General features: G+C 44.7%; 1 protein-coding gene across 1 annotated transcript in view; it reads right to left on the reverse strand.

Moving 5' to 3' along the window:
* Nucleotides 1-35: 35 nt before the first annotated feature.
* The window catches only part of insra (insulin receptor a), a 60,470-nt gene continuing 37,339 nt past the window's right edge, over nucleotides 36-23,166 (reverse strand). The window contains exons 3-21 of the mRNA XM_058069135.1: nucleotides 22,502-22,838; nucleotides 15,726-15,865; nucleotides 15,501-15,645; nucleotides 14,383-14,591; nucleotides 13,443-13,569; nucleotides 11,969-12,222; nucleotides 9,800-9,967; nucleotides 8,323-8,521; nucleotides 6,874-7,154; nucleotides 5,513-5,652; nucleotides 5,266-5,425; nucleotides 5,096-5,195; nucleotides 4,948-5,015; nucleotides 4,651-4,880; nucleotides 3,564-3,674; nucleotides 3,320-3,479; nucleotides 3,116-3,245; nucleotides 1,488-1,622; nucleotides 36-1,407 (exon numbers count right to left, since the gene is read on the reverse strand). Of these exons, the coding sequence (XP_057925118.1) occupies nucleotides 1,047-1,407; nucleotides 1,488-1,622; nucleotides 3,116-3,245; nucleotides 3,320-3,479; nucleotides 3,564-3,674; nucleotides 4,651-4,880; nucleotides 4,948-5,015; nucleotides 5,096-5,195; nucleotides 5,266-5,425; nucleotides 5,513-5,652; nucleotides 6,874-7,154; nucleotides 8,323-8,521; nucleotides 9,800-9,967; nucleotides 11,969-12,222; nucleotides 13,443-13,569; nucleotides 14,383-14,591; nucleotides 15,501-15,645; nucleotides 15,726-15,865; nucleotides 22,502-22,838 (3,455 nt within the window). The 3' untranslated portion in view covers nucleotides 36-1,046. The remainder of the gene's footprint in view (nucleotides 1,408-1,487; nucleotides 1,623-3,115; nucleotides 3,246-3,319; nucleotides 3,480-3,563; nucleotides 3,675-4,650; nucleotides 4,881-4,947; nucleotides 5,016-5,095; nucleotides 5,196-5,265; nucleotides 5,426-5,512; nucleotides 5,653-6,873; nucleotides 7,155-8,322; nucleotides 8,522-9,799; nucleotides 9,968-11,968; nucleotides 12,223-13,442; nucleotides 13,570-14,382; nucleotides 14,592-15,500; nucleotides 15,646-15,725; nucleotides 15,866-22,501; nucleotides 22,839-23,166) is intronic.

The raw sequence follows: 23,166 nt of genomic DNA on the forward strand, positions 1-23,166 counted from the left end.
TGACAATATAAAACGAAGCACAGGTGGAGCCTGGGCTCGGATGCACCTTGCTGCATTATTTACATTTTATTTGATCTTATTAGAACGATGCAACACACTCTTTTCCCCGGCATCGCAAAGAAGCAAAAAAAAAAAAAAAAAAAAAACAAGACCAAGAAGTGCTGTTTGTTGATCACGAGTTCAGAAATCTGGATTAAAAAAAAACATGTAAAAACCTTTTTTTTTTTTTTGTAAATGTGCGGAAATATCTCCAGAACGACAAGATCAACTATGTACACAAATATGTCTTCTACTGTATATTACTACACATGTTACTGCGTTTACCACGCCAGTACTCTCTCTCCTCTATCTTCTACAAGCCAACACAATGAAGGAAGCAGCTTATTGGTCGATCTGAGGAACACTTTAAATATCCTTCAGCTGTACTGTAAAATGTCAAAAAAGTCCCGTAAAATGAGAAAGCGGATGGGAAAGCAGATGCAGAAATAAATAAAAAAAAAAAAAGTCCTGTTTTGTCCCGTGTTGGAATACTGCTGAGTGTGAGGAGGTCAGTAAGCCACTTCAACAACGTTCTTTTTGTTCAAGACGGACAAAAAAAAAAAAAATGGAGGTTTTTCCGTATCCTCGTCTGTATTTTTTTAGAGGGTGATGGACGACATGGAAGGACACTTTTTGTCTTTCTCTCTTTGCCAAGGGAGGGGGGAGTCTAGGAGTTTAGCAGCCTTCTTGTATGTTTCACAGTTGAATCTTTTCTCCACATTATAGGAGATTTAGATATATTTTTATATATATTTTATATATATATAATATGTACAGTACGTCATGGATAATTCCGACAGGAGCTTCTGTGTACAAAAGGCGCCCCCCCCTCCCCCGGGGGGGAGGGCAGGGGTACGCACTGTAGTGTGTGTGTGTGTTTGTGGCATGAGGAGAGATCCTGAGATACGCATGGAGGGAGAGTGATACAAGTGTTGGTGTATTAGATATAGATAAGTATAAAAAAAGACAAGTATACATATGTAAGCGTTTTTTTTAGGGGAGGTCGGTTAGGAGGGGCTGGAGCGCGGCAGCGCCAGTATCCGTCCGTTGCTCTTGCCCCCGTTCATGTGCGCGAAAGGGATGTGGTGCTCCTCGTAGCTGCCCCCGCGCAGCCCCACCGAGGAGCCCTCGTCCCTGTCCAGACACTGCTCCCGCTGGGAGTAGGACGACGGGTCCAGAGGGATGCTCTCCATGTTCTCCATGTCCAGGTCGAAGTCCTCGCTCTCGGGGGGTTTGTTCTCGTCGCTGTAGAAGAAGGAGCGCTCCCGGAAGGACGGGTGCAGGTCGTCGCGGAGCATTTCGATGATTTCCTGGAAGGTGGGACGCATCTTGGGGTTGTACTGCCAGCACATCTGCATCAGGTTGTGTCTGCTCGGACGGACGGAAGACGACAACGCGGATTCAGACCAGCGTTCCGAAAAGACGCCAAAGGGTGCGTTCGTACTCACAGTCGGTCTGCGCAGTTGTCGGGGCGGTCCAGGTAGCCCCCATCCATCACGAACTTCAGCACCTGCTCGTTGGACAGGCCCTGGTAGGGCTGCTCGGCCAGTGTGCTGATTTCCCACAGCACCACCCCAAACGACCTACAGGGGGCAGCGGAGACAACACTTTCATTCGCCTGATGCTGGTTTATTATTGGTAACAATAAACAAACAACACTATTGCACCGGTTGTTAGCATGCTAATGTTAGCATTGCTAGCATGCCAACATTAGCATAGTAGCATCTTTAGCTCTTTTCATGACTAGACAGTTAGCACTATCATATCCATGCTAGGTGTTAGCATGTTAGCATTACTAGCATGCTAACATTAGCATAGTAGCATCTTTAGCTCTTTTCATGACTAGACACTCAGCACTATCATGCTAGGTGTTAGCATGTTAGCATTACAGGCATGCTAACATTAGCATAGTAGCATCTTTAGCTCTTTTCATGACTAGACACTTAGCACTATCATGCTAGGTGTTAGCATGTTAGCATGCTAACATTAGCATAGTCACATCTTTAGCTCTTTTCATGACTAGACACTTAGCACTATCATGCTAGGTGTTAGCATCACTAGCATGATAACATTAGCATAGTAGCATCTTTAGCTCTTTTCATGACTAGACACTTAGCACTATCATGCTAGGCGTTAGCATTACTAGCATGCTAACATTAGCATAGTAGCATCTTTAGCTCTTTTCATGACTAGACACTTAGCACTATCATGCTAGGCGTTAGCATTACTAGCATGATAACATTAGCATAGTAGCATCTTTAGCTCTTTTCATGACTAGACACTTAGCACTATCATGCTAGGCGTTAGCATTACTAGCATGATAACATTAGCATAGTAGCATCTTTAGCTCTTTTCATGACTAGACACTTAGCACTATCATGTTAGGCGTTATTCATTACTAGCATGATAACATTAGCATAGTAGCATCTTTGGCTCTTTTCATGACTAGACACTTAGCACTATCATGCTAGGCGTTAGCATTACTAGCATGCTAACATTAGCATAGTAGCATCTTTAGCTCTTTTCATGACTAGACACTAAGCATTATCATGCTAGGCGTTAGTATTACTATCATGCTAACATTAGCATAGTAGCATCTTTAGCTCTTTTCATGACGGGACACTTATGAACACTTAGCACTATCATGCTAGGTGTTAGCATTACTAGCGTGATACCATTAGCATAGTAGCATCTTTAGCTCTTTTCATGACTGGACACTTATGAACACTTAGCACTATCATGCTGGGTGTTAGCATTACTAGCGTGATACCATTAGCATAGTAGCATCTTCAGCTCTTTTCATGACTGGACACTTATGAACACGCAGCACTATCATGCTAGGTGTTAGCATGTTAGCATTACTAGCATGATAGTGCTATGATTTTTTTGCTGTAGTATATGAGAAGTTTTTTTTTCTATCTATTTGTTAGCATAGGTCCTGTGATTGGCTGGCCACCAGTCCAGGGTGTACCCCGCCTCTCGCCCAAAGACAGCTGGGATAGGCTCCAGCATGGATGGATGGATGTTAGCATAGATTAGGTTTTAGCGTGTGGGTGTAAATAAGCGTGTTGCCCACCAGCAGTCTGAATGCGCGGTGAAGACGCCATCTTTGAGAGACTCTGGCGCCATCCACCTGACGGGCAGAAGGCCTTTGCCGCCTTTCCTGTAGTAGTCCGTCTCGTAGATGTCTCTGGTCATGCCGAAGTCTACCAGGAAGACAAAAGACGGTTAGAATGGAGTATTTTTCTTACACGCCGTGTGAGGTAAAAAAAAAAAACACCTCCTATTTTGACGGTGAGATCTTGAGCCACCATGCAGTTTCTGGCAGCGAGGTCTCTGTGCACAAACTTCTTGGCATTGAGGTAGGCCATGCCGTCGGCGATCTCAGCCGCCATTTGTATCATCTCCTTCAGCGTGGGAGGCGGACGACCCGGGTTGTTCTGAGGGACACGTTTGCTTCATTAGATCACCAAGTTCGAGTTAGCAACATACAGTAGTAGATGACACCGGCGAGGGAACGTTACCTCAGCATCGGGCCGGAGCGAGCGCAGGAAGCTCTTCAGGTCTCCGTGGGTCATCAGCTCCATCACGACCAGGGTGGGCTGGCCCTTGGACACCACGCCCAGCAGACGCACCTAATAAACAATAAATGAAGAAGCAGAAGATAAAACAACAACAGTCCAGAAAATGACACTTTAAACACGGTGCGACTTCATCTGTGGGCAGGCCGAGACGCTACAGCAGGGGTCTCAAACACGCGGCCCGCAGGCCAAATGTGGCCCGCAGGACACTAGTTTGAGGCCCCCGCCTTGATATGAAAGTTTAATGTAAAACTTATTACGTTTGATTAATGTTCATGTTAAAGGTTAAATAACTGTTAATAGTTATCCTCCCTATCCGTGTGGAAGTGGTAAGTTTTTGGCTATTTAAGTTTAAAGGAAATAACTTGAAGGCTACCGTTTAGGTCGCTAGCTCGCTAGTTAGCATGTGTCTCAAGACCCTGCAGTTGCGCAACATGTTGTAAATAAAAAGAGTATAAATGTGACTATAGTCGTGTTTTGTCATGTCTACAGGGCTCTAATAATGCTTTGTTCATTTTAATATGAAAAAATAATTTGTCTACCCACCAACTATATGTGGTTTCGTAAGTTTTTATTATTTGCCGTTTTATTATTATTATTATTATTATATTTATTTATTACTGATTGATTTTCTTTATTCTTGATTTGTTTATTTATTTTTCATCTTATTTTGTGCAGAAAAATAAAAATTAAGATATTTGAGAACAGTGGAATGTTTTATCAGAGCTTTAGTTATATTTAAGTTTATTCATTTTTCTGTTTTTAATAAATGTGTTTTTTTTGTTTTTAGTTAATAGTTATCCTCCCTATCCGTGTGGAAGCGGTAAGTTTTTGGCTATTTAAGTTTAAAGGAAATAACTTTGAAGGCTACCGATTAGGTTGCTAGGTTGCTAGCTTGCTAGTTTGCGAGTTAGCATGTGTCTCAAGAGGGTGGAATTGAACCCTGGTCTCCTAGCTGTGAGGTCTACGCGCTAACCACTCGACCGCCGTGCCGCCCACACTCCATCATTTCACATAAAAAGTGGCTTACCACGTGGTGACAACTGAAGGCTTTCATGACCGAGGCTTCATTGAGGAACTCGATCCTCTCTCTCAGGCTCGCCGACTCGTTGACCGTCTTCACGGCCACGCGGGTGTCGCCCTCGCCCTTGATGATGTCCCTGGCGATGCCCTCGTACACCATGCCGAAGGAGCCTTGACCCAGCTCCCGCTTGATGTTGATCTTCTCCCGCGCCACCTCCCACTCGTCCTCCTCGTACACTGTGCGCGGCACACACATCAGTCAAACCACGAGAGCGTGGCGTTTATGACGCTTCGGATGACTTACTGTCATTGGCGCTCAGGTACTCTGGGTTGGAGGAGGCGTAGATGGGACCGCTCGGCCCTTGTGTTTGACTGGAAGGGAGGAAAAGCGGCAACCAATCAGGATCGTTACAAAGAGACGGGAACAATAACGGAAACCAAGGAAGTCCTACTTCTTCTTGAACATCACGAATCCCGCCATGGCTACACACAGCAACAGAACCAGGCAGATGACCGGCCCGATCACAATCTTAGCGATGTTGAGGGGATCTCCTGTGAAAGCAGACATTGAGACGCATGCAACACACAAAGAAGTCCAAGTCCGATCTTTGCTTGCACTTACTGGCATCCTGCACGTAGAAGTAAGTGGGCTCGGTCCAGGATCCGTTCCCGGCCAGTGAGGTGGCACGGATCCTCACCGTGTAGTTCCCCGAATGCATGACTCTCAGCTTGCAGCCGCGTGTGGCTTTGTACATGTTCCTGGAAACGCAGTGGTGCTGTTCCTGGACAGGACGAGGCGTGACAAAAATACGACTCTTTATCGGAGCGTCTAGCGACTGAGGACATGTCTCTGGCGATGCGTTCCTCACCTCGCTGTCTCCGATGCGCTTGTAGTGGACCTCGTACAGGATGATCATTCCGTTGGGGGTGGCGGGCTCCTGCCACGCCATGTGTACGGTCATGTCGGACACCTCGTAAGTGATGGCGCCCAGGATGTCGTCTGCTTTGTCTGCGGCCATGACAGAAGACACGCCATGAGACGGCCATAATTGGAAAGGGATGCTTATTTTCTAAAATGTCAATATGCACCCATATGTTACCCAATATAGCAGACATAATAAGAAAAAATAAGACAAAGAAAATGTGTTTACCACCTTCTAATCATTAGAGACCTCTAGACATTAAATAGCACCCCTATAGTCACCCTCACACTTCTATTACCCAATGCAGTAAACATAATAATAGAAAAAAACAAATGTAAGACATATAAAAACTGTTTACCACCTTCCAAATACACGTTTTAAAATTAGCAGAGCCCTCTAGACATTAAATAGCACCCCTATAGTCACCCTCACACTTCTATTACCCAATGCAGTAAACATAATAATCGAAAATACGACATGTAAGACATATAATAACTGTTTACCACCTTCCAAATACACCTTTTAACATGACTAGAGCCCTCTGGACATTAAATAGCACCCCTATGGTCACCCTCACACTTCTATTACCCAATGCAGTCAACATAATATAAGAAAATACGACATGTAAGACATATAAAAACTATTTACCACCTTCCAAATACACTTTTTAACATTAGTAGAGCCCTTTAGACATTAAATAGCACCCCTATAGTCACCCTCACACTTCTATTACCCAATGCAGTAAACATAATAACAGAAAATACGACATGTAAGACATATAAAAACTGTTTACCACCTTCCAAATACACTTTTTAACATTAGTAGAGCCCTCTAGACATGAAATAGCACCCCTATAATATAATAATTAGCCAATATAGTAGGCATAATAATTGAATGAGACATTTAAGATGTGAATACATTCATGCACATGTGTGTCGCAAGTAAATGTGTGGAAGACAGGAAGTGATGTCAGCGGTTCAGAGCTGAATTTTAGCCTGGACTGGGTTACAGTCACAAGAGTTGCTTGTGTTATTATTATGATTATTATGATTATTATGATTATTATGATTATTATGATTATTATGATTATTATGATTATTATGATTATTATGATTGTGCCTGTTGCTGTGTTTGTATCAATGAACAATTACTGACACCTAGTGGCCAATGTAAAGACAGACAGAAAAAAAGATGGACACCATAGGCGTTATGCATACTATTATGATATATTTATCGTATTATTATTGTCCCTTTGTCTGTTCTGTTCGCCTCCCCCCAATGAAAAGTACAGTTACTAAACGGCGTACCTTCGGGCATGGTGCGGGCGCTGACGTAGGCCGCCATGCTGCAGCGGGCCGGGTCGCTGGGGTGGTTGCAGGCGTGGATTTCGATCTGGTAGCTGGTGAAGTGACGCAGATTGGAGATGACGGTGGACTCCTTGGCGTGCACGGTGACCACCGTCTTGGTGCTCTCGAACGTCTCCTCATCGTCGGGGGTGTGCGTGCCCGCCGGCCTGCCTGAAGCCGTGGTGGGTAACGGGTGCGTCTGGTTGGCGATGCCCATCACGGCACGCCGCTGTCTGGAGCGCCTGTGGTGCAGAAGGAGGAACGTCAAGATTAAGATTAAGATATGCCTTTATTCGTCCCTCAGTGGGGAAATTTGTATTGCACAGCAGCAAGAGTACAGAGTCAGTGAGCAGTACAAAAAAAGTATGACATATAAGACATATAAAACATATTAGTAGAGCCCTCCAGACATTAAATAGCACCCCTATAGTCACCGTCACACTTCTATTACCCAATGCAGTAAACATAATAAAAGTAAATACGACATGTAAGACATATAATAACTGTCAACCACCTTCCAAATGCACTTTTTAACATTAGTGGAGCCCTCTAGACATTAAATAGCACCCCTATAGTCACCCTCGCACTTCCATACCCATTGCAGTAAACATAATAATGGAAAATACGACATGTAAGACATATAAAAACTGTTCACCACCTTCCAAATACACTTTTTAACATTAGTAGAGCCCTCTAGACATGAAATAGCATCCCTATAGTCACCCTCACACTTCTATTACCCAATGCAGTAAACATAATAATAGAAAATACGACATGTAAGACATATAAAAACTGTTTACCACCTTCCAAATACACGTGTTAACATTAGTAGAGCCCTCTAGACATCAAATAGCACCCCTATAGTCACCCTCACACTTCCATTACCCAATGCAGTAAACATAATAATAGAAAATACGACATGTAAGACATATAAAAACTGTTTACCACCTTCCAAATACACTTTTTAACATTAGTAGAGCCCTCTAGACATGAAATAGCATCCCTATAGTCACCCTCACACTTCTATTACCCAATGCAGTAAACATAATAAAAGTAAATACGACATGTAAGACATATAATAACTGTCAACCACCTTCCAAATGCACTTTTTAACATTAGTGGAGCCCTCTAGACATTAAATAGCACCCCTATAGTCACCCTCACACTTCCATTACCCAATGCAGTAAACATAATAAAAGTAAATACGACATGTAAGACATATAATAACTGTCAACCACCTTCCAAATGCACTTTTTAACATTAGTAGAGCCCTCTAGACATTAAATAGCACCCCTATAGTCACCCTCATACTTCTATTACCCAATGCAGTAAACATAATAATAGAAAATATGACATGTATGACATATAATTGTCAAGTAAGTGTTGTGACATGTTGTGTTTGCGTCTTACTTCATCTCAAAGACTTCGTTGTGGAGGTAGTTCTCAAACGTCTTGCGGTACTCCAACTCCTCCTTCTCCTTCTTCAGCTCTTTGTCCGTCTTGGGGCAGGCGCAGCACCGAGTCCCTGGGCCCTGCTCCTCTGTTTGGTTCCACTTTTGCTCCTCGTCGTTGTCCACCTGAGTGGGCACTCGCGATGGCAGCTTCATGCCTGAGCGGATGGAGGAGACAAACGCCGTTACAAAAACAAACACACACATGCCTGGGAGGCGGGGGTCGGGGGGGGGGAGAAGTGACAAGTGCTGCTGCTGATGAATTACAAGAGACACCACGTCCCTTCGAGTTCTTCATGGCAGCCATGATGACCCTGATAACAACACTTCTGCTTACCCATCACCTGGGCTGCACACCTTGTTCACAATGTTTACACTGCACACTATATACTGGTACATACTAGTACACAGTAGTACACAGTAGGGATGCAAATCACTGGTGGTAGTCCATTCCATATGCACCCATATACACATCGTCATATGCAGTATTTGCTCACATATGCTGATACTATCTAGCAATGCATCAAGGTAACACAGAAAGGAAGGTAGGTACAATGGATGGAAGAAAGGTAAGATAGGATGAAGGGAAGGAAGGAACAAAGGAAGGAAGCATATACCCATGTATAAGTCAAAGTGGGGATCACAATACATGAAAATATGAGCCTTATAACCTTATATTACAAATATAACAACATAAGGTGGCCAGAAATATTTCAGTATTGAACAAAGCAAAATTTGTTCTCAATCAGAAATCACTTATTTATTGTGTGGATTAGATTAAATTAAATTAAATTAAATTAAATTAGATTAAATTAAATTAAATTAAATTAAATTAAATTAAATTAAATTAAATTAAATTAAATTAAATTAAATTAAATTAAATTAAATTAAATTAAATTAAATTAAATTAAATTAAATTAAATTAAATTAAATTAAATTAAATTAAATTAAATTAAATTACACTGATTATGGGATGCACTCAATTGTAATCTGATGCATGTTCAAATCAAATAAAACCATTAAAAAATTTTTTTTTTAAATTTAATTATTAAAAAAAATGAAAAACTATTTTTTATTAAATTAAAAAAATAGAATAAAAATAACCTAAATTATGTTAGAAAGGCAGGAAGTGAACAAATGTAACAGTTACTGATTGTAAAAGTACCAGATGGAGGGGTAGGATTTAATAAGCTTTGCTTCTTCCTACTCCTTTTGGACATGTGGAACTGTGAACTGATTATGTGATGCATTCAATTGTAATCTGATGCATGTTCAAATCAAATAAAACCATTACCATTACCATTACTAAAATGGCAGCCCAAGTACGCTACGAAAGAGAGTGTGACTTTCAGTGTAGACAAAAGGCCAATGAGGTAGTTTTGACAATAAACATCAGGGATGAAAAAGCCGTGTTGCCACAAACATCAGCACGGTACCTTTCTGACAGTAGTCAAACTTGTAGAGCTCGCTGGCCTCCGCCTGGCGTTGACAGAAAACCAGGTAGTGAGTGATGTTGCCGTTGGGGTCGTTGGGGGGCTTCCATTTCAGGATGATCTGGGATGAGGAGTTGGATGAGGAAATGGGGTCCAGCGGCACCGAAGGTTCTGTGGCGGAGGACAGAAGAGGATCCGGTGTCACAATATTGCACAGAACATCGTGGCGGGGGGGGAGGACATAACCAATTTCCATGTTATAGCAGTATGAACAGATTAGATATACAAGTCAGACATCTGAGTGGGTGATAAAATAGAGGATCTTTGACAGGTGCTAGCCTGCAGTGCCATGTTTCTGTACTGACAGCTGTTAGGATGAAGGGTGGTGGCAGGGGGGGGTGTTGTCGGGACTATTTGAACCACCGGTCCAACCGCATTATTCCTTACGACGGCGCTGGCCTTCTGGCAAGGCATGCCGCTCTTAAACGACCGTGGAGGGCGGAGGTGGCAGGTGATTACCACCCTTCTCTTGGCATGGCTGCTCCAATGAAAAAGCTTGCTTTGTTTCTTGGCAGCGGCCAATGACAGGTCTCGTGTAAAAGAAGATATAATAGAAGCAGTAATGAAGGGTACGCGGAACAATTCAGGTGATTTTTTTACGAGAAGCACCTTGTCAGTGCATCTGTCAACATGTGTGGGGAGTGACACATGCTAACTGATAGCATCCATCGTCATAGATGTGTCCTGGAACTCCTCCCCGCTGAGGCATCCTGACCGGATGCCCGAGCCGCCTCATGTGGCTCCTCTCAATGCCCAGGAGCAGCGCTTCTACTCCGGGTTTTCATAGGTGAGGGCAGATTATTTGGTTCTGGAGGAAAATTCTTGCTAAAAATACAGCATGTCTTGCATAATCAATAATTTAAGTAATTAAAGTATTAATTTGAAGTAATTTAAAGTAATTTAAAGTAATTTAAAGTAATTTAAAGTAATTTAAAGTAATTTAAAGTAATTTAAAGTAATTTAAATTTAAAGTAATTTAAATTTAAATTAAATTAAATTAAATTAAATTAAATTAAATTAAATTAAATTAAATTAAATTAAATTAAATTAAATTAAATTAAATTAAATTAAATTAAATTAAATTAAATTCATTTTCTACCGCTTTTCCTCACAAGGGTCGCGGGGGTGCTGGAGCCTATCCCAGCTGTCTTTGGGCGAGAGGCGGGGTACACCCTGGACTGGTCGCCAGCCAATCCCAGGGCACATATAGACAAACAACCATTCACACTCACATGGAGGAAAATTCTTGCTAAAAATACAGCATGTCTTGCATAATCAACAATTTAAGTAATTAAAGTATTAATAATTTAATTTAATTTAATTTAATTTAATTTAATTTAATTTAATTTAATTTAATTTAATTTAATTTAATTTAATTTAATTTAATTTAATTTATTCATTCATTCATTTTCTACCGCTTTTCCTCACAAGGGTCGCGGGGGTGCTGGAGCCTATCCCAGCTGTCTTCGGGCGAGAGGCGGGGTTCACCCTGGACTGGTGGCCAGCCAATCACAGGGCACATATAGACAAACAACCATTCACACTCACATTCATACCTATGGACAATTTGGAGTCGCTAATTAACCTAGCATGTTTTTGGAATGTGGGAGGAAACCGGAGTACCCGGAGAAAACCGGGGAGAACATGATGGCCAAGGGTAGAATCGAACCCGGGAATCGAACCCGGGTCTCCTAGCTGTGAGGCATGCACGCCAACCACTCACCACCGTTCAGCCTTCATCAAAATCATTCATTCATTCATTCATTTTGTACCGCTTTTCCTCAAGAGGGTCGCGGGGGTGCTGGAGCCTATCCCAGCTGTCTTCGGGCGAGAGGCGGGGTACACCCTGGGCTGGTGGCCAGCCAATCACAGGGCACATATAGACAAACAACCATTCACACTCACATTCATACCTATGGACAATTTGGAGTCGCCAATTAACGGAAAAGTGTGATTTTAAGATAGATAGTACTGTCTTTTAAGAAGATACAGCTTACATACAGCATCTCATAAAGATGCTAGCCTAATAACAAATGGAATGTATTATCATTGCTAAAGAATCGTGGGAGTGATTTTCTTTCACAACAAAGTCTAAATACGACCTCATCTTACTGGTGGCGTTGGTGCGCACGTAGATGATGTCGCTCTTGGCACCGTTGACCTGGTGTTCATCGGAGGCGGAAAGCTGCGTCTTCACCATGATGGCGTACTGTGTCCAGGGCTTCAGGGGCAGGATGAGGTGACCCGGCTCAAAATGATCCCTGTCGCCCTCGGTGGAGCGCGGCGGAGGGTCCACATCTGCGATGACCCAGCTGTTGGATCCGCAGGCGTCCTGCCCGTCAAACTCCGTCACGTTATGAAAGGGTCTTTCGAGGAGAAAAAAAAAAATGACACTTGATGAGGCTGTTGGACAGGATAAGACACAAAAATCATCCAACTCGGGTCCTAAATATGCCTCACAAACGTTCAAAACCCAAAATATCTCAGAAAACATTTATTATGAAGGGAGAAAAACATCCAAACCTCCATGGTCCTGTGTGAAAACATAACATAAATTTGACCAGTGGTCTCAAACGCACGGCCGGCGGGCCAAATGTGGCCCTCAGGACACTAGTTTGAGGCCCCCGTCTTGATATGAAATTTTAATGTTAGTACGGCCCGCGCAAGTTTGATATGGATGCTGTATGGTATCATGTACCCAGAAAAAATTATTACGTTTGATTAATGTTCATGTTAAAGGTTAAATAACTGTTAATAGTTATCCTCCCTATCCGTGCGGAAGTGGTAAGTTTTTGGCTATTTAAGTTTACAAGGAAATAACTTGAAGGCTACCGTTTAGGTCGCTAGCTCGCTAGTTTGCGAGTTAGCATGTGTCTCAAAACCCTGCAGTTGCGCAATAAGTTTGCATGTTCTCCCCATGCATGTGTGGTTTTTTTCTCCAGGTACTCCGGTTTCCTCCCACATTCCAAAAACATGCTAGGTTAATTAGCGACTCCAAATTGTCCATAGGTATGAATGTGAGTGTGAATGGTTGTTTGTCTATATGTGCCCTGTGATTGGCTGGCCACCAGTCCAGGGTGTACCCCGCCTCTTGCCCCAAGACAGCTGGGATAGGCTCCAGCACTTATGAATGAATGAGATCTATCAGCGTGGAAATGGTTATAAAGCCACTTTTAAAGCTTTGGGACTCCAACCAACCACAGTGAGAGCCATTATCCACAGTGAACCTTCCCAGGAATTTCTGGCCAACCAAAATGAGAACATCAGGTCATCTGTTGGTGACCTCAAGATGAAAGCAACTTGGCTTCTGAAGCAGGACAATGACCCAAAACACACCAGGAAGTCCACCAAAGAAAAATGAAGTCATGATTCCTGTGGAGGCTGAATTACAACAATTCCTCCACAGCGCTGCTGGAAGAGACTCATTGCAGTTTATCACCAAGGTTTGATTTCACTTGTTGCCGCTAACGTTAGCCTAAGCACTTTTTAGCTTTTTCACACAGGAGGACCATGGAGCTTTTTTTGTTCTCCATTCATAATAAAACGTTTTTGCTAGATTCTACTTGGGAACGGGAGAAGAACTTACGCCTCTTTGTACAGCACCATGAAGCCCAGCAGGTCTCGAAAGTCCGGGGGCCAGAAGGCCTCCCACTTGATCATGATCTTATCGCTCATGGTGCGGATCTGAGTGAACTTCAGCACGTGGTTCTCACCTGGCAACACAAATTGAAGACCATGAGGGGAAGACGGACGCAGGAGATGATCCCAGTAAGGATGTAGATGAGGAGGAGGACTTTAATTAAATTAAATTAAATTAAATTAAATTAAATTAAATTAAATTAAATTAAATTAAATTAAATTAAATTAAATTAAATTAAATTAAATTAAATTAAATTAAATTAAATTAAATTAAATTAAATTAAATTAAATTAAATTAAATTAAATTAAATTAAATTAAATTAAATTAAATTAAATTAAATGTGAACAAGTGGAACTGTGAACTGATTATGGGATGCACTCAATTGTAATCTGATGCATGTTAAAATCAAATAAAACCATTTAAAAAATTGAAAAAAAATTTAATTACTAAAAAAAATGAAAAACTATTTTTTATTAAATAAAAAAAAAGAAAAATCACTTAAATTATATTAGAAAGGCAGGAAGTGAACAAATGTAACAGTTACTGATTGTAAAAGTACCAGGAGATGATCCCAGTAAGGATGTAGATGAGGAGGAGGACTTCATCAAAACACCATGTTGGGGAGCATTAGCCCGTGTGCTAACTCTGCCAGTCTAAAGCAGTGGATATGCTCTTCTCTTTACGTTAGCGTACATACAGTAAATATAAATATGTAAAAGAACAATCCACTAAAAAACACGTCTCTGTTTGACATGGAAGAGCACCAAAGAGCAGACATGAAGAGCTAACAAACAAAATGGCGATGCTAATAAAAGATCTGTAAACACAGGCCAGGTCAGGGAAACGACTGCATTTGCATCTGCGCTGTGTCGCCGTGGCAACTTACACGAGGCCTGGTCCCCGTTGGTTTTGGACGCAATGTCGTTCTTGTGGTCCTTGGTGCCGGTCACCTCCTCCATCTTGCGTATCTCGGACATGCAGAGCTTGGAGTTGTAGTGGAAGAACATGCGGCCCTGCAGAATGCTCAGCTTGTGCTTGGACCAGTCCCACAGCTGCCGCAGGTTCTGGTTGTCCAGGGCGTAGAAGGAGTAATTGCTGGGGAATGGACACCATCATTGATCGGTGTGCCGAAGCCTTAAAGCAGGGGTCTCAAACACGCGGCCCGGACACTAGTTTGATATGGATGCTGTATGGTATCATGTACCCAGAAAAAAAATATTACGTTTGATTAATGTTCATGTGAAAGGTTAAATAACTGTTAAAGGTTATCCTCCCTATCTGTGTGGAAGTGGTAAGTTTTTGGCTATTTAAGTTTAAAGGAAATAACTTGAAGGCTACCGTTTAGGTCGCTAGCTCGCTAGTTTGCGAGTTAGCATGTGTCTCAAAACCCTGCAGTTGCGCAATAAGTTTTGTCATGTCTACAGGGCTCTAATAATGCTTTGTTAATTTTAATCTGAAAAAAAAAATTGCCTACCCACCAACTATATGTGGTTTCTTAAGTTTTTATTATTTGCCGTTTTATTATTATGATTATTATATTTATTACTGATTGATTGATTTTCTTTATTCTTGATTTGTTTATTTATTTTTCATCTTATTTTGTGTAGAAAAATTAAAAGTAGATATGAATGTTTTATCAGAGCTTTAGTTATATTTAAGTTTATTCATTTTTCTGTTTTTAATAAATGCGTTTTTTGTTTTGTTTTTTTGTTTGGAAAACCTGATGCGGCCCAGTCTCGCCCAGACCCTAGCTCCAGTGGCCCCCAAGTAAATTGAGTTTGAGACCCCTGCTTTACAACCTGACCTCTGAAAAGAATCGAGAATCATTAGGAACCGGAATCGTTCAAATTCAAACAATACCCAATCTGAGCTGAAAACTATCAATGTCATTTTTGGTAATTATCTAACATATTGAAGCAAAGTTGATCAACAACAAGTAATGGGGGGCGTGTTGTACTCATAACAAACATGGCGAGGACACTCGGGGTAATTCGGTCGACTCACCCGATTTCCGTCTCCTCCCCGCGGATGATGCGGAGCTTGCGGAAGAAGGACAGTGATACGAGGGCATAGGACCGCCGCACCGTCATGTAGCCGGTGATCTCCTCCAGTTGGCCCAGACTGGCCTCCAGCTCCGCTGCTATGTTGTCTGTTGCAAAACACACGCGAGATGTGAGGGAATCGAATCATTCGTTGGAGTCGCTGCGGAAAAAAAAAACGACTCCTTACTTCCTCCGCGCAGGTTGATGACCAGACTGCCGTTGAGGATGGTGCAGCCTCTCAGGGCCTGAGCCGCCGTGACCGAGTCCACAGTCTTTAGGCCCATGCACACCTTTGGACAGAGGCCGGCACACGGTGTACAGTTCAGTCTGGGGGAACACAGAAACAAACCATGGTTACCGGGACATAATTAACCCGGTAAATCACCAGCGCAACCTTCATTCCGGACGCCACCGCACCCTGGTCCCTGGAGGCGGTGGACACCTTTAAACCCATCCCTGCATCACACCACGGCACGGTGGACCCACATGTTCCCACCGCCCTGGGCACGGCACGTTTTGTGTTTGTCCACCACGACGCACTCCCGTGGGACTTTACGCCCGCCCTATAACGGACCATACAGGGTCCTGGAGCACGGCGACAAGTATTTTGTTTTGGACGACACCCAACCCCTGACACTGGCGGAGCCCCCTCGCCGGGGTAGGCGAGGGCCAGGCATGCAGACCCCAGTGTGGACGATCCCGTCCCCTTCACCACACCCTTCTCCCCTGCGGCAAGCAGTGTGCACACGACGGGGCCGTGCGGTTGTCCCCGCACGCACGGACGGTTTTGACTATGGGTGAATTCTGGGGGGGGGCTTGTGTAGTGGTAGGTTACCGGGACATAATTCACCCGGTAATTCACCAGCGCAACCTTCATTCCGGACGCCACCGCACTCTGGTCCGCCGCCCTACAGAGGTCCACCCTGCAGGAGGCGGTGGACACCTTTAAACCCATCCCTGCATCACACCACGGCACGGTGGACCCATATGTTCCCACCGCCCTGGGCACGGCACGTTTTGTGTTTGCCCGCCACGACGCGCTTCCGTGGGACTTTACGCCCGCCCTATGACGGACCATACAGGGTCCTGGAGCACGGCGACAAGTATTTTGTTTTGAACATGGGCGGCCGACGGGAGGCTGTCTCGGTGGACCGGCTGAAGGTTGCGCTGGTGGACGACACCCAACCCCTGACACTGGCGTAGGCCCCCGCTCCCCGGCAAGGCGCCCCCTGCCAGGCATGCCGACCCCCGCGTGGACGATCCCGTCCCCTTCACCACACCCTTCCCCCCTGCGGCAAGCAAGCGGGGCACGGACGGTTTTGACTATGGGTGAATTCTGGGGGGGGGCTTGTGTAGTGGTAGGTTACCGGGACATAATTCACCCGGTAATTCACCAGCGCAACCTTCATTCCGGACGCCACCGCACTCTGGTCCGCCGCCCTACAGAGGTCCACCCTGCAGGAGGCGGTGGACACCTTTAAACCCATCCCTGCATCACACCACGGCACGGTGGACCCATATGTTCCCACCGCCCTGGGCACGGCACGTTTTGTGTTTGCCCGCCACGACGCGCTTCCGTGGGACTTTACGCCCGCCCTATGACGGACCATACAGGGTCCTGGAGCACGGCGACAAGTATTTTGTTTTGAACATGGGCGGCCGACGGGAGGCTGTCTCGGTGGACCGGCTGAAGGTTGCGCTGGTGGACGACACCCAACCCCTGACACTGGCGTAGGCCCCCGCTCCCCGGCAAGGCGCCCCCTGCCAGGCATGCCGACCCCCGCGTGGACGATCCCGTCCCCTTCACCACACCCTTCCCCCCTGCGGCAAGCAAGCGGGGCACGGACGGTTTTGACTATGGGTGAATTCTGGGGGGGGGGGGGTGGGTTGTGTTCTGTAATAATCAGTATGTAGGTTTTGAGGAACTATCCGTTCCCAACCAAAAAAGAAATTGTATTTAATTATCAGGTTCCTCTGTTACGAAGCACATCTGCCCGACTCAAACCGGGAATCACACACCCATTCTCTATTTAAAGTGGACCTATTATGCTCATTTTGGGCCCTTTGTATTGATCTATGGAGCAGCTACACACCATAACCCACACAGAAAGCTTTCTAGATCTTCCAATTCTGCACCTATTCCAGCTGGATTTCCTTGGCTTTCCCAAAGGCTCTGTTTTCATTCGTCTGACTACGCCTACTCCACTGTGATTGGTCCTCACTCCATGTTCACAGTGCAGCAGCGTGGGGCAGGGCTCGTCTATAGCTTGTATTAGGGAATGCCCATATAAGGAAGTACGGCTCACTGTGATGTCACAGGTGTTACACCGGGGTTAGAAAAAACTATCTGAAACACCTTTTAGATGTGCAATAGCATGGTTTAACACCAGAATACAACATTCCAAACACATTTAATTGAAAAAAAGCACCATAGGTCCGCTTTAAGAGTTTTGCTAAAGTAATTAATTCAAAGTGTATATGTATTAGGAACACTGGACTAAGATAAAGACCTTTGGCTTGATCTACCATCCATCCATCTACTCTATTCTTCCATCTCAACCCAACCGGTTGAGACAAAGGGCCTCCCCCACTCGGTTCTCTGTTTTCATGTCGGAGTAAAGCGTCATGAGATAAGTACTGTTATGATTTGTTGCTATACAAACACATTCAACCGAACTCCGCCAGCACCAACAACAGAAGGAAAGGTGATGCCATTTCTCTTTATCTGCCTCTCATCTCTGCTCTCGCCCTCCAACATCCTGTGAGAAATATCAAGCCCATTAGCAGCGCGGCTAAATGTGTTTGTCTGCCCTTTATTTCGCTCCGTCTCGTTCCAGACGTCTGATTCCAAAGTTCACGTGGTGCGACAGACGTGTGAGAGAGAGTCAAACGCACCATCTTGATTCTAATTCAATCTTTTGGAGTCGCCGCACTAACGCACTAACCCCCCCTGTTGAAGCACCTGGCTTATGTAACGTGCTCTCATAACACGTCCATCTCCCGGCACGGAGATGAAATTATTTCCTGAAGAGCCATCTGCACAATCCCATCACTCGTAACACGGGGGGGGGGGGGGGGGGGCTGAAATCCAAAGTACACGACAGCTTTTGTTGCTATTAAAACCAGGATTAGACACCAGTGATGGGTGCTTATGCTCGGGGTCAGTATTTGGTCTGGCTGCTTTTGTTGAGCATCTTTCCGACTTCCTGATATGGGCATGCCTGGGTACAAGCTGTTAGCTGAACAAACTCATTGGGACCAATCAAAATGAGGCCTGCACTTCTTTGGATGTTGTTGTGGGGTCTTTTGTGACCTATGTTGGGGTGATTTTGGTTGGGAAGGTGCGCCACTGGGGTCAGTATTTGGTCTGGCTGCTTTTGTTTAGCATCTTTCCTCTTTCCGACTTTCTTATATGGGCATGCCTGGGTACAAGCTGTTAGCTGTACAAACTCATTGGGACCAATCAAAATGAGGCCTGCACTTCTTTGGATGTTGTTGTGGGGCTTTTTGTGACCTATCTTGGGGTGATTTTGGTTGGGAAGGTGCGCCACTGGGGTCAGTATTTGGTCTGGCTGCTTTTGTTGAGCATCTTTCCTCTTTCCATCTTTCCGACTTCCTTATATGGGCATGCCTGGGTACAAGCTGTTAGCTATACAAACTCATTGGGACCAATCAAAATGAGGCCAGCACTTCTTTGGATCTTGGGGTGATTTTGGTTGGGAAGGTGCGCCACCGGGGTCAGTATTTGGTGTGGCTGCTTTTGTTGAGCATCTTTCCTCTTTTCTCTTTCCATCTTTCCGACTTCCTTATATGGGCAAGCCTGGGTACAAGCTGTTAGCTGTACAAACTCATTAGGACCAATCAAAATGAGGCCTGCACTTCTTTGGATGATGTTGTGGGGCCTTTTGTGACCTATGTTGGGGTGATTTTGGTTGGGAAGGTGCGCCACTGGGGTCAGTATTTGGTCTGGCTGCTTTTGTTGAACATCTTTCCGACTTCCTTATATGGGCATGCCTGAGTACAAGCTGTTAGCTGTACAAACTCATTGGGACCAATCAAAATGAGGCCTGCACTTCTTTGGATGTTATTGTGGGGTCTTTTGTGACCTATCTTGGGGTGATTTTGGTTGGGAAGGTGCCCACTGGGGTCAGTATTTGGTCTGGCTGCTTTTGTTGAGCATCTTTCCGACTTCCTTATATGGGCATGCCTGGGTACAAGCTATTAGCTGTACAAACTCATTGGGACCAATCAAAATAAGGCCTGCACTTCTTTGGATGTTGTTGTGGGGCCTTTTGTGACCTATCTTGGGGTGATTTTGGTTGGGAAGGTGCGCCACTGGGGTCAGTATTTGGTATGGCTGCTTGTGTTGAGCATCTTTCCTCTTTCCAACTTCCTTATATGGGCATGCCTGGGTACAAGCTATTAGCTGTACAAACTCATTGGGACCAATCAAAATGAGGCCTGCACTTCTTTGGGTGTTGTTGTGGAGCCTTTCGTGACCCATCTTGGGGTGATTTTGGGGGATTTTGGGGTCAGTATTTGGTCTGGCTGCTTTTGTTGAGCATTTTTCCTCTTTCCTCTTTCCATCTTTCCGACTTCCTTATATGGGCATGCCTGGGTACAAGCTATTAGCTGTACAAACTCATTGGGGTCAATCAAAATGAGGCCTGCACTTCTTTGGATGTTGTTGTGGGGCCTTTTGTGACCTATCTTGGGGTGATTTTGGTTGGGAAGGTGCGCCTCTGGGGTCAGTATTTGGTATGGCTGCTTGTGTTGAGCATCTTTCCTCTTCTGTGTAGAAGCTAACGGGCGATTTTACTGTGACTCCTCCATGAGGCCTCCAGACGTCATGCGTAGAAAACAAAGGAGTGCATTGTGGGCCGCCGCTGTGTTGTGTTTTGAGATTAATAACAGATTAGAGCAACTAAAACAACAATCTACTGTACGTAACTGCAGGGCTGGAAGAACAACACAGCCAAAGGAGAAAGGAGAAAAACATCTTCCCTTTGACGTACAATCAATGGTGACCTCTTTCCTCGCCGGTGCCACATGTGCACTTTGAGCGTGGACGCCAAGCACAACCTTGTTTATCTCCGGGCGCTCTCATTTGTGGCACGCAGAGCCACGGGAAGCGTTGATCCAGCACCAGGGGGAGTTTCAACTAAAGCTGCCCATAACCGAGTGAAGGAAGGTTCCGGGCGGGTCAACAGCGATTGCATGCACTTTTAGGTACATAGACCAGGGGGTGCAGCCCGGGGGCCCGTTTGAGGGCTGCAGTTTGTTCTTTAATGTTTGTGGCCTCAGGCACATTCTAAAAATAAATGTAAACAAGAAAACTAAAAAAAAAAAAACAGCATAGGTGATAAGGAAGGATTTGGGAGCCTCTGGCGGTTTTCCATCATTATTTCCACCATATTTGATCTAACAGAGCTGCTGTGGTCATTTCCTACACTGGCAATAAAGCTTTCATACATGCAAGCTAATGGTCTTATTTTGCACTGAACAGGAAGTGGCTGTGTGGAGGTTTTTGGGATGGCTTTGAACACTCACTTTCAGAGAGTTTTTTTTTCTACCACCAGGTCATTGTGATGTCAAAGTGAGCCGACTTCCTTATATGGGCATGCCTGGGTACAAGCTGTTAGCTGTACAAACCCAGTGGGACCAATCAAAGTGAGGACTGAACTTCTTTGGATGTTATTGTGGGGTCTTTTGCGACCTAATTTGGGGTGATTTTGGTTGGGAAGGTGCGCCACTGTTCCATCTTTTGGCCATTTGTTGGTAATGGCTCTCACTGTGGTTTGCTGGAGTCCCAAAACTTTAGAAATGGCTTTATAACCACTTCCACACTGATAGATCATCAATTCCTCTTGGGGTGATTTTGGTTGGGAAGGTGCGCCACTGTTCCATGTTTTGGCCATTTGTTGGTAATGGCTCTCACTGTGGTTTGCTGGAGTCCCAAAACTTTAGAAATGGCTTTATAACCACTTCCACACTGATAGATCATCAATTCCTCTTGGGGTGATTTTGGTTGGGAAGGTGCGCCACTGTTCCATGTTTTGGCCATTTGTTGGTAATGGCTCTCACTGTGGTTTGCTGGAGTCCCAAAACTTTAGAAATGGCTTTATAACCACTTCCACACTGATAGATCTCAATTCATGTCACTTCATTCGTTTAAAACTGCATAATGTGTTCAGTTGTGTTGACACAGACTTATTTGATGGTGTGAAACATTTAAGTGGGTTAGCGCGCAGACCTCACAGCAAAGAGACCAGGGTTCAATTCCACCCTCGGCCATCTCTGTGTGGAGTTTGCATGTTCTCCCCGTGCATGCGTGGGTTTTCTCTGGGTACTTCGGTTTTCCTCCCACATTCCAAAAACATGCTAGGTTAATTAGCGACTGTAATGTCCCTCTGATGAATTCGTTCCTGATCCTATCCATCCTGGTCACTCCCAACATGAACCTCAGCAGCTGCTGTCGACCACTCTCTAAACAGCTAAAAGCTGACTTTATCTCCAAGGTCTCTAACATGTAATGTCCCTCTGATGTATTCGTTCCTGATCCTATCCATCCTGGTCACTCCCAATGTGAACCTCAGCAGCTGCTGTCGACCACTCTCTAAACAGCTCAGCTAACAGCTGACTTTATCTCCAAGGTCTCTAACATGTAATGTCCCTCTGATGTATTCGTTCCTGATCCTATCCATCCTGGTCACTCCCAATGTGAACCTCAGCAGCTGCTGTCGACCACTCTCTAAAAAGCTCAGCTAACAGTCTAGTTTAGGCAGCTGACGTCACACATCAGTACCCTTCTCGTGTCTGTTCATTCCTGTTTAAAATCTCTCATTTCCTGTTGGGTCCAACCTGTCAATCATGTAATTACTGCTTCTGTCTAATATTGCTGTGTGTGCAGAGTCATTAGCGAATGAAGTGATTATCTTTCGGGAAATGAAATCATGCACTTACGAGGATGAGTTGACAGTGGTGTAGCCGGAGGGACACTCGGGGACGCAGGCGCCGTCGTGGATGACGTACTCGTAGCACTCGGGGCTCTTGCTGTGCTCCTTCTCCCACTTGCACCTGCTGTGGAGCTCCTGGCAGAAGGCGAAGGAGACGCAGCGCCAGCCCTTGAAGGTATAGTGGTTGTCGGGGCAGCGCTCCACGCAGGTGTCCCCGTGCTGGAGGCCCCGGCAGGCTACGCAGTGAGCGGCCGACCGGGGCTTCAGGCAGCCGCCGAGGCACTCGTCGTGACAGCACTGCTGGTCCTTGGTGCAGGCCCGGTGTTTGCACTGAACGGGACACACTGTAAAGAGACACAGGGGGGTCACCAAAGTAGGAAGGGGTTGTCCAAGACGGGCCATGGTGCTATGAAGGGAACATTCCCACCAACTGTCAGGTGGATCACAGCAGATCTCATCTGGGTTGCCAAATAATGTGCATAATTTACACCAGGGGTCTCAAACTCAATTTACTTGGGGGCCACTGGAGCTTCGGTCTGGGTGAGACTGGGCCATCCCCCCCAAAAAAACGAATTTATTAAAAGCAAAAAAATAAAAAAATATATTTTTCTACACAAAATAAGATGAAAAATAAATAAACAAATCAAGAATAAAGAAAATCAATCAATCAGT

This window comes from Doryrhamphus excisus, chromosome 3 (genome assembly GCF_030265055.1).
Source record: "Doryrhamphus excisus isolate RoL2022-K1 chromosome 3, RoL_Dexc_1.0, whole genome shotgun sequence".
In the NCBI taxonomy this organism is placed as follows: Eukaryota; Metazoa; Chordata; class Actinopteri; order Syngnathiformes; family Syngnathidae; genus Doryrhamphus; species Doryrhamphus excisus.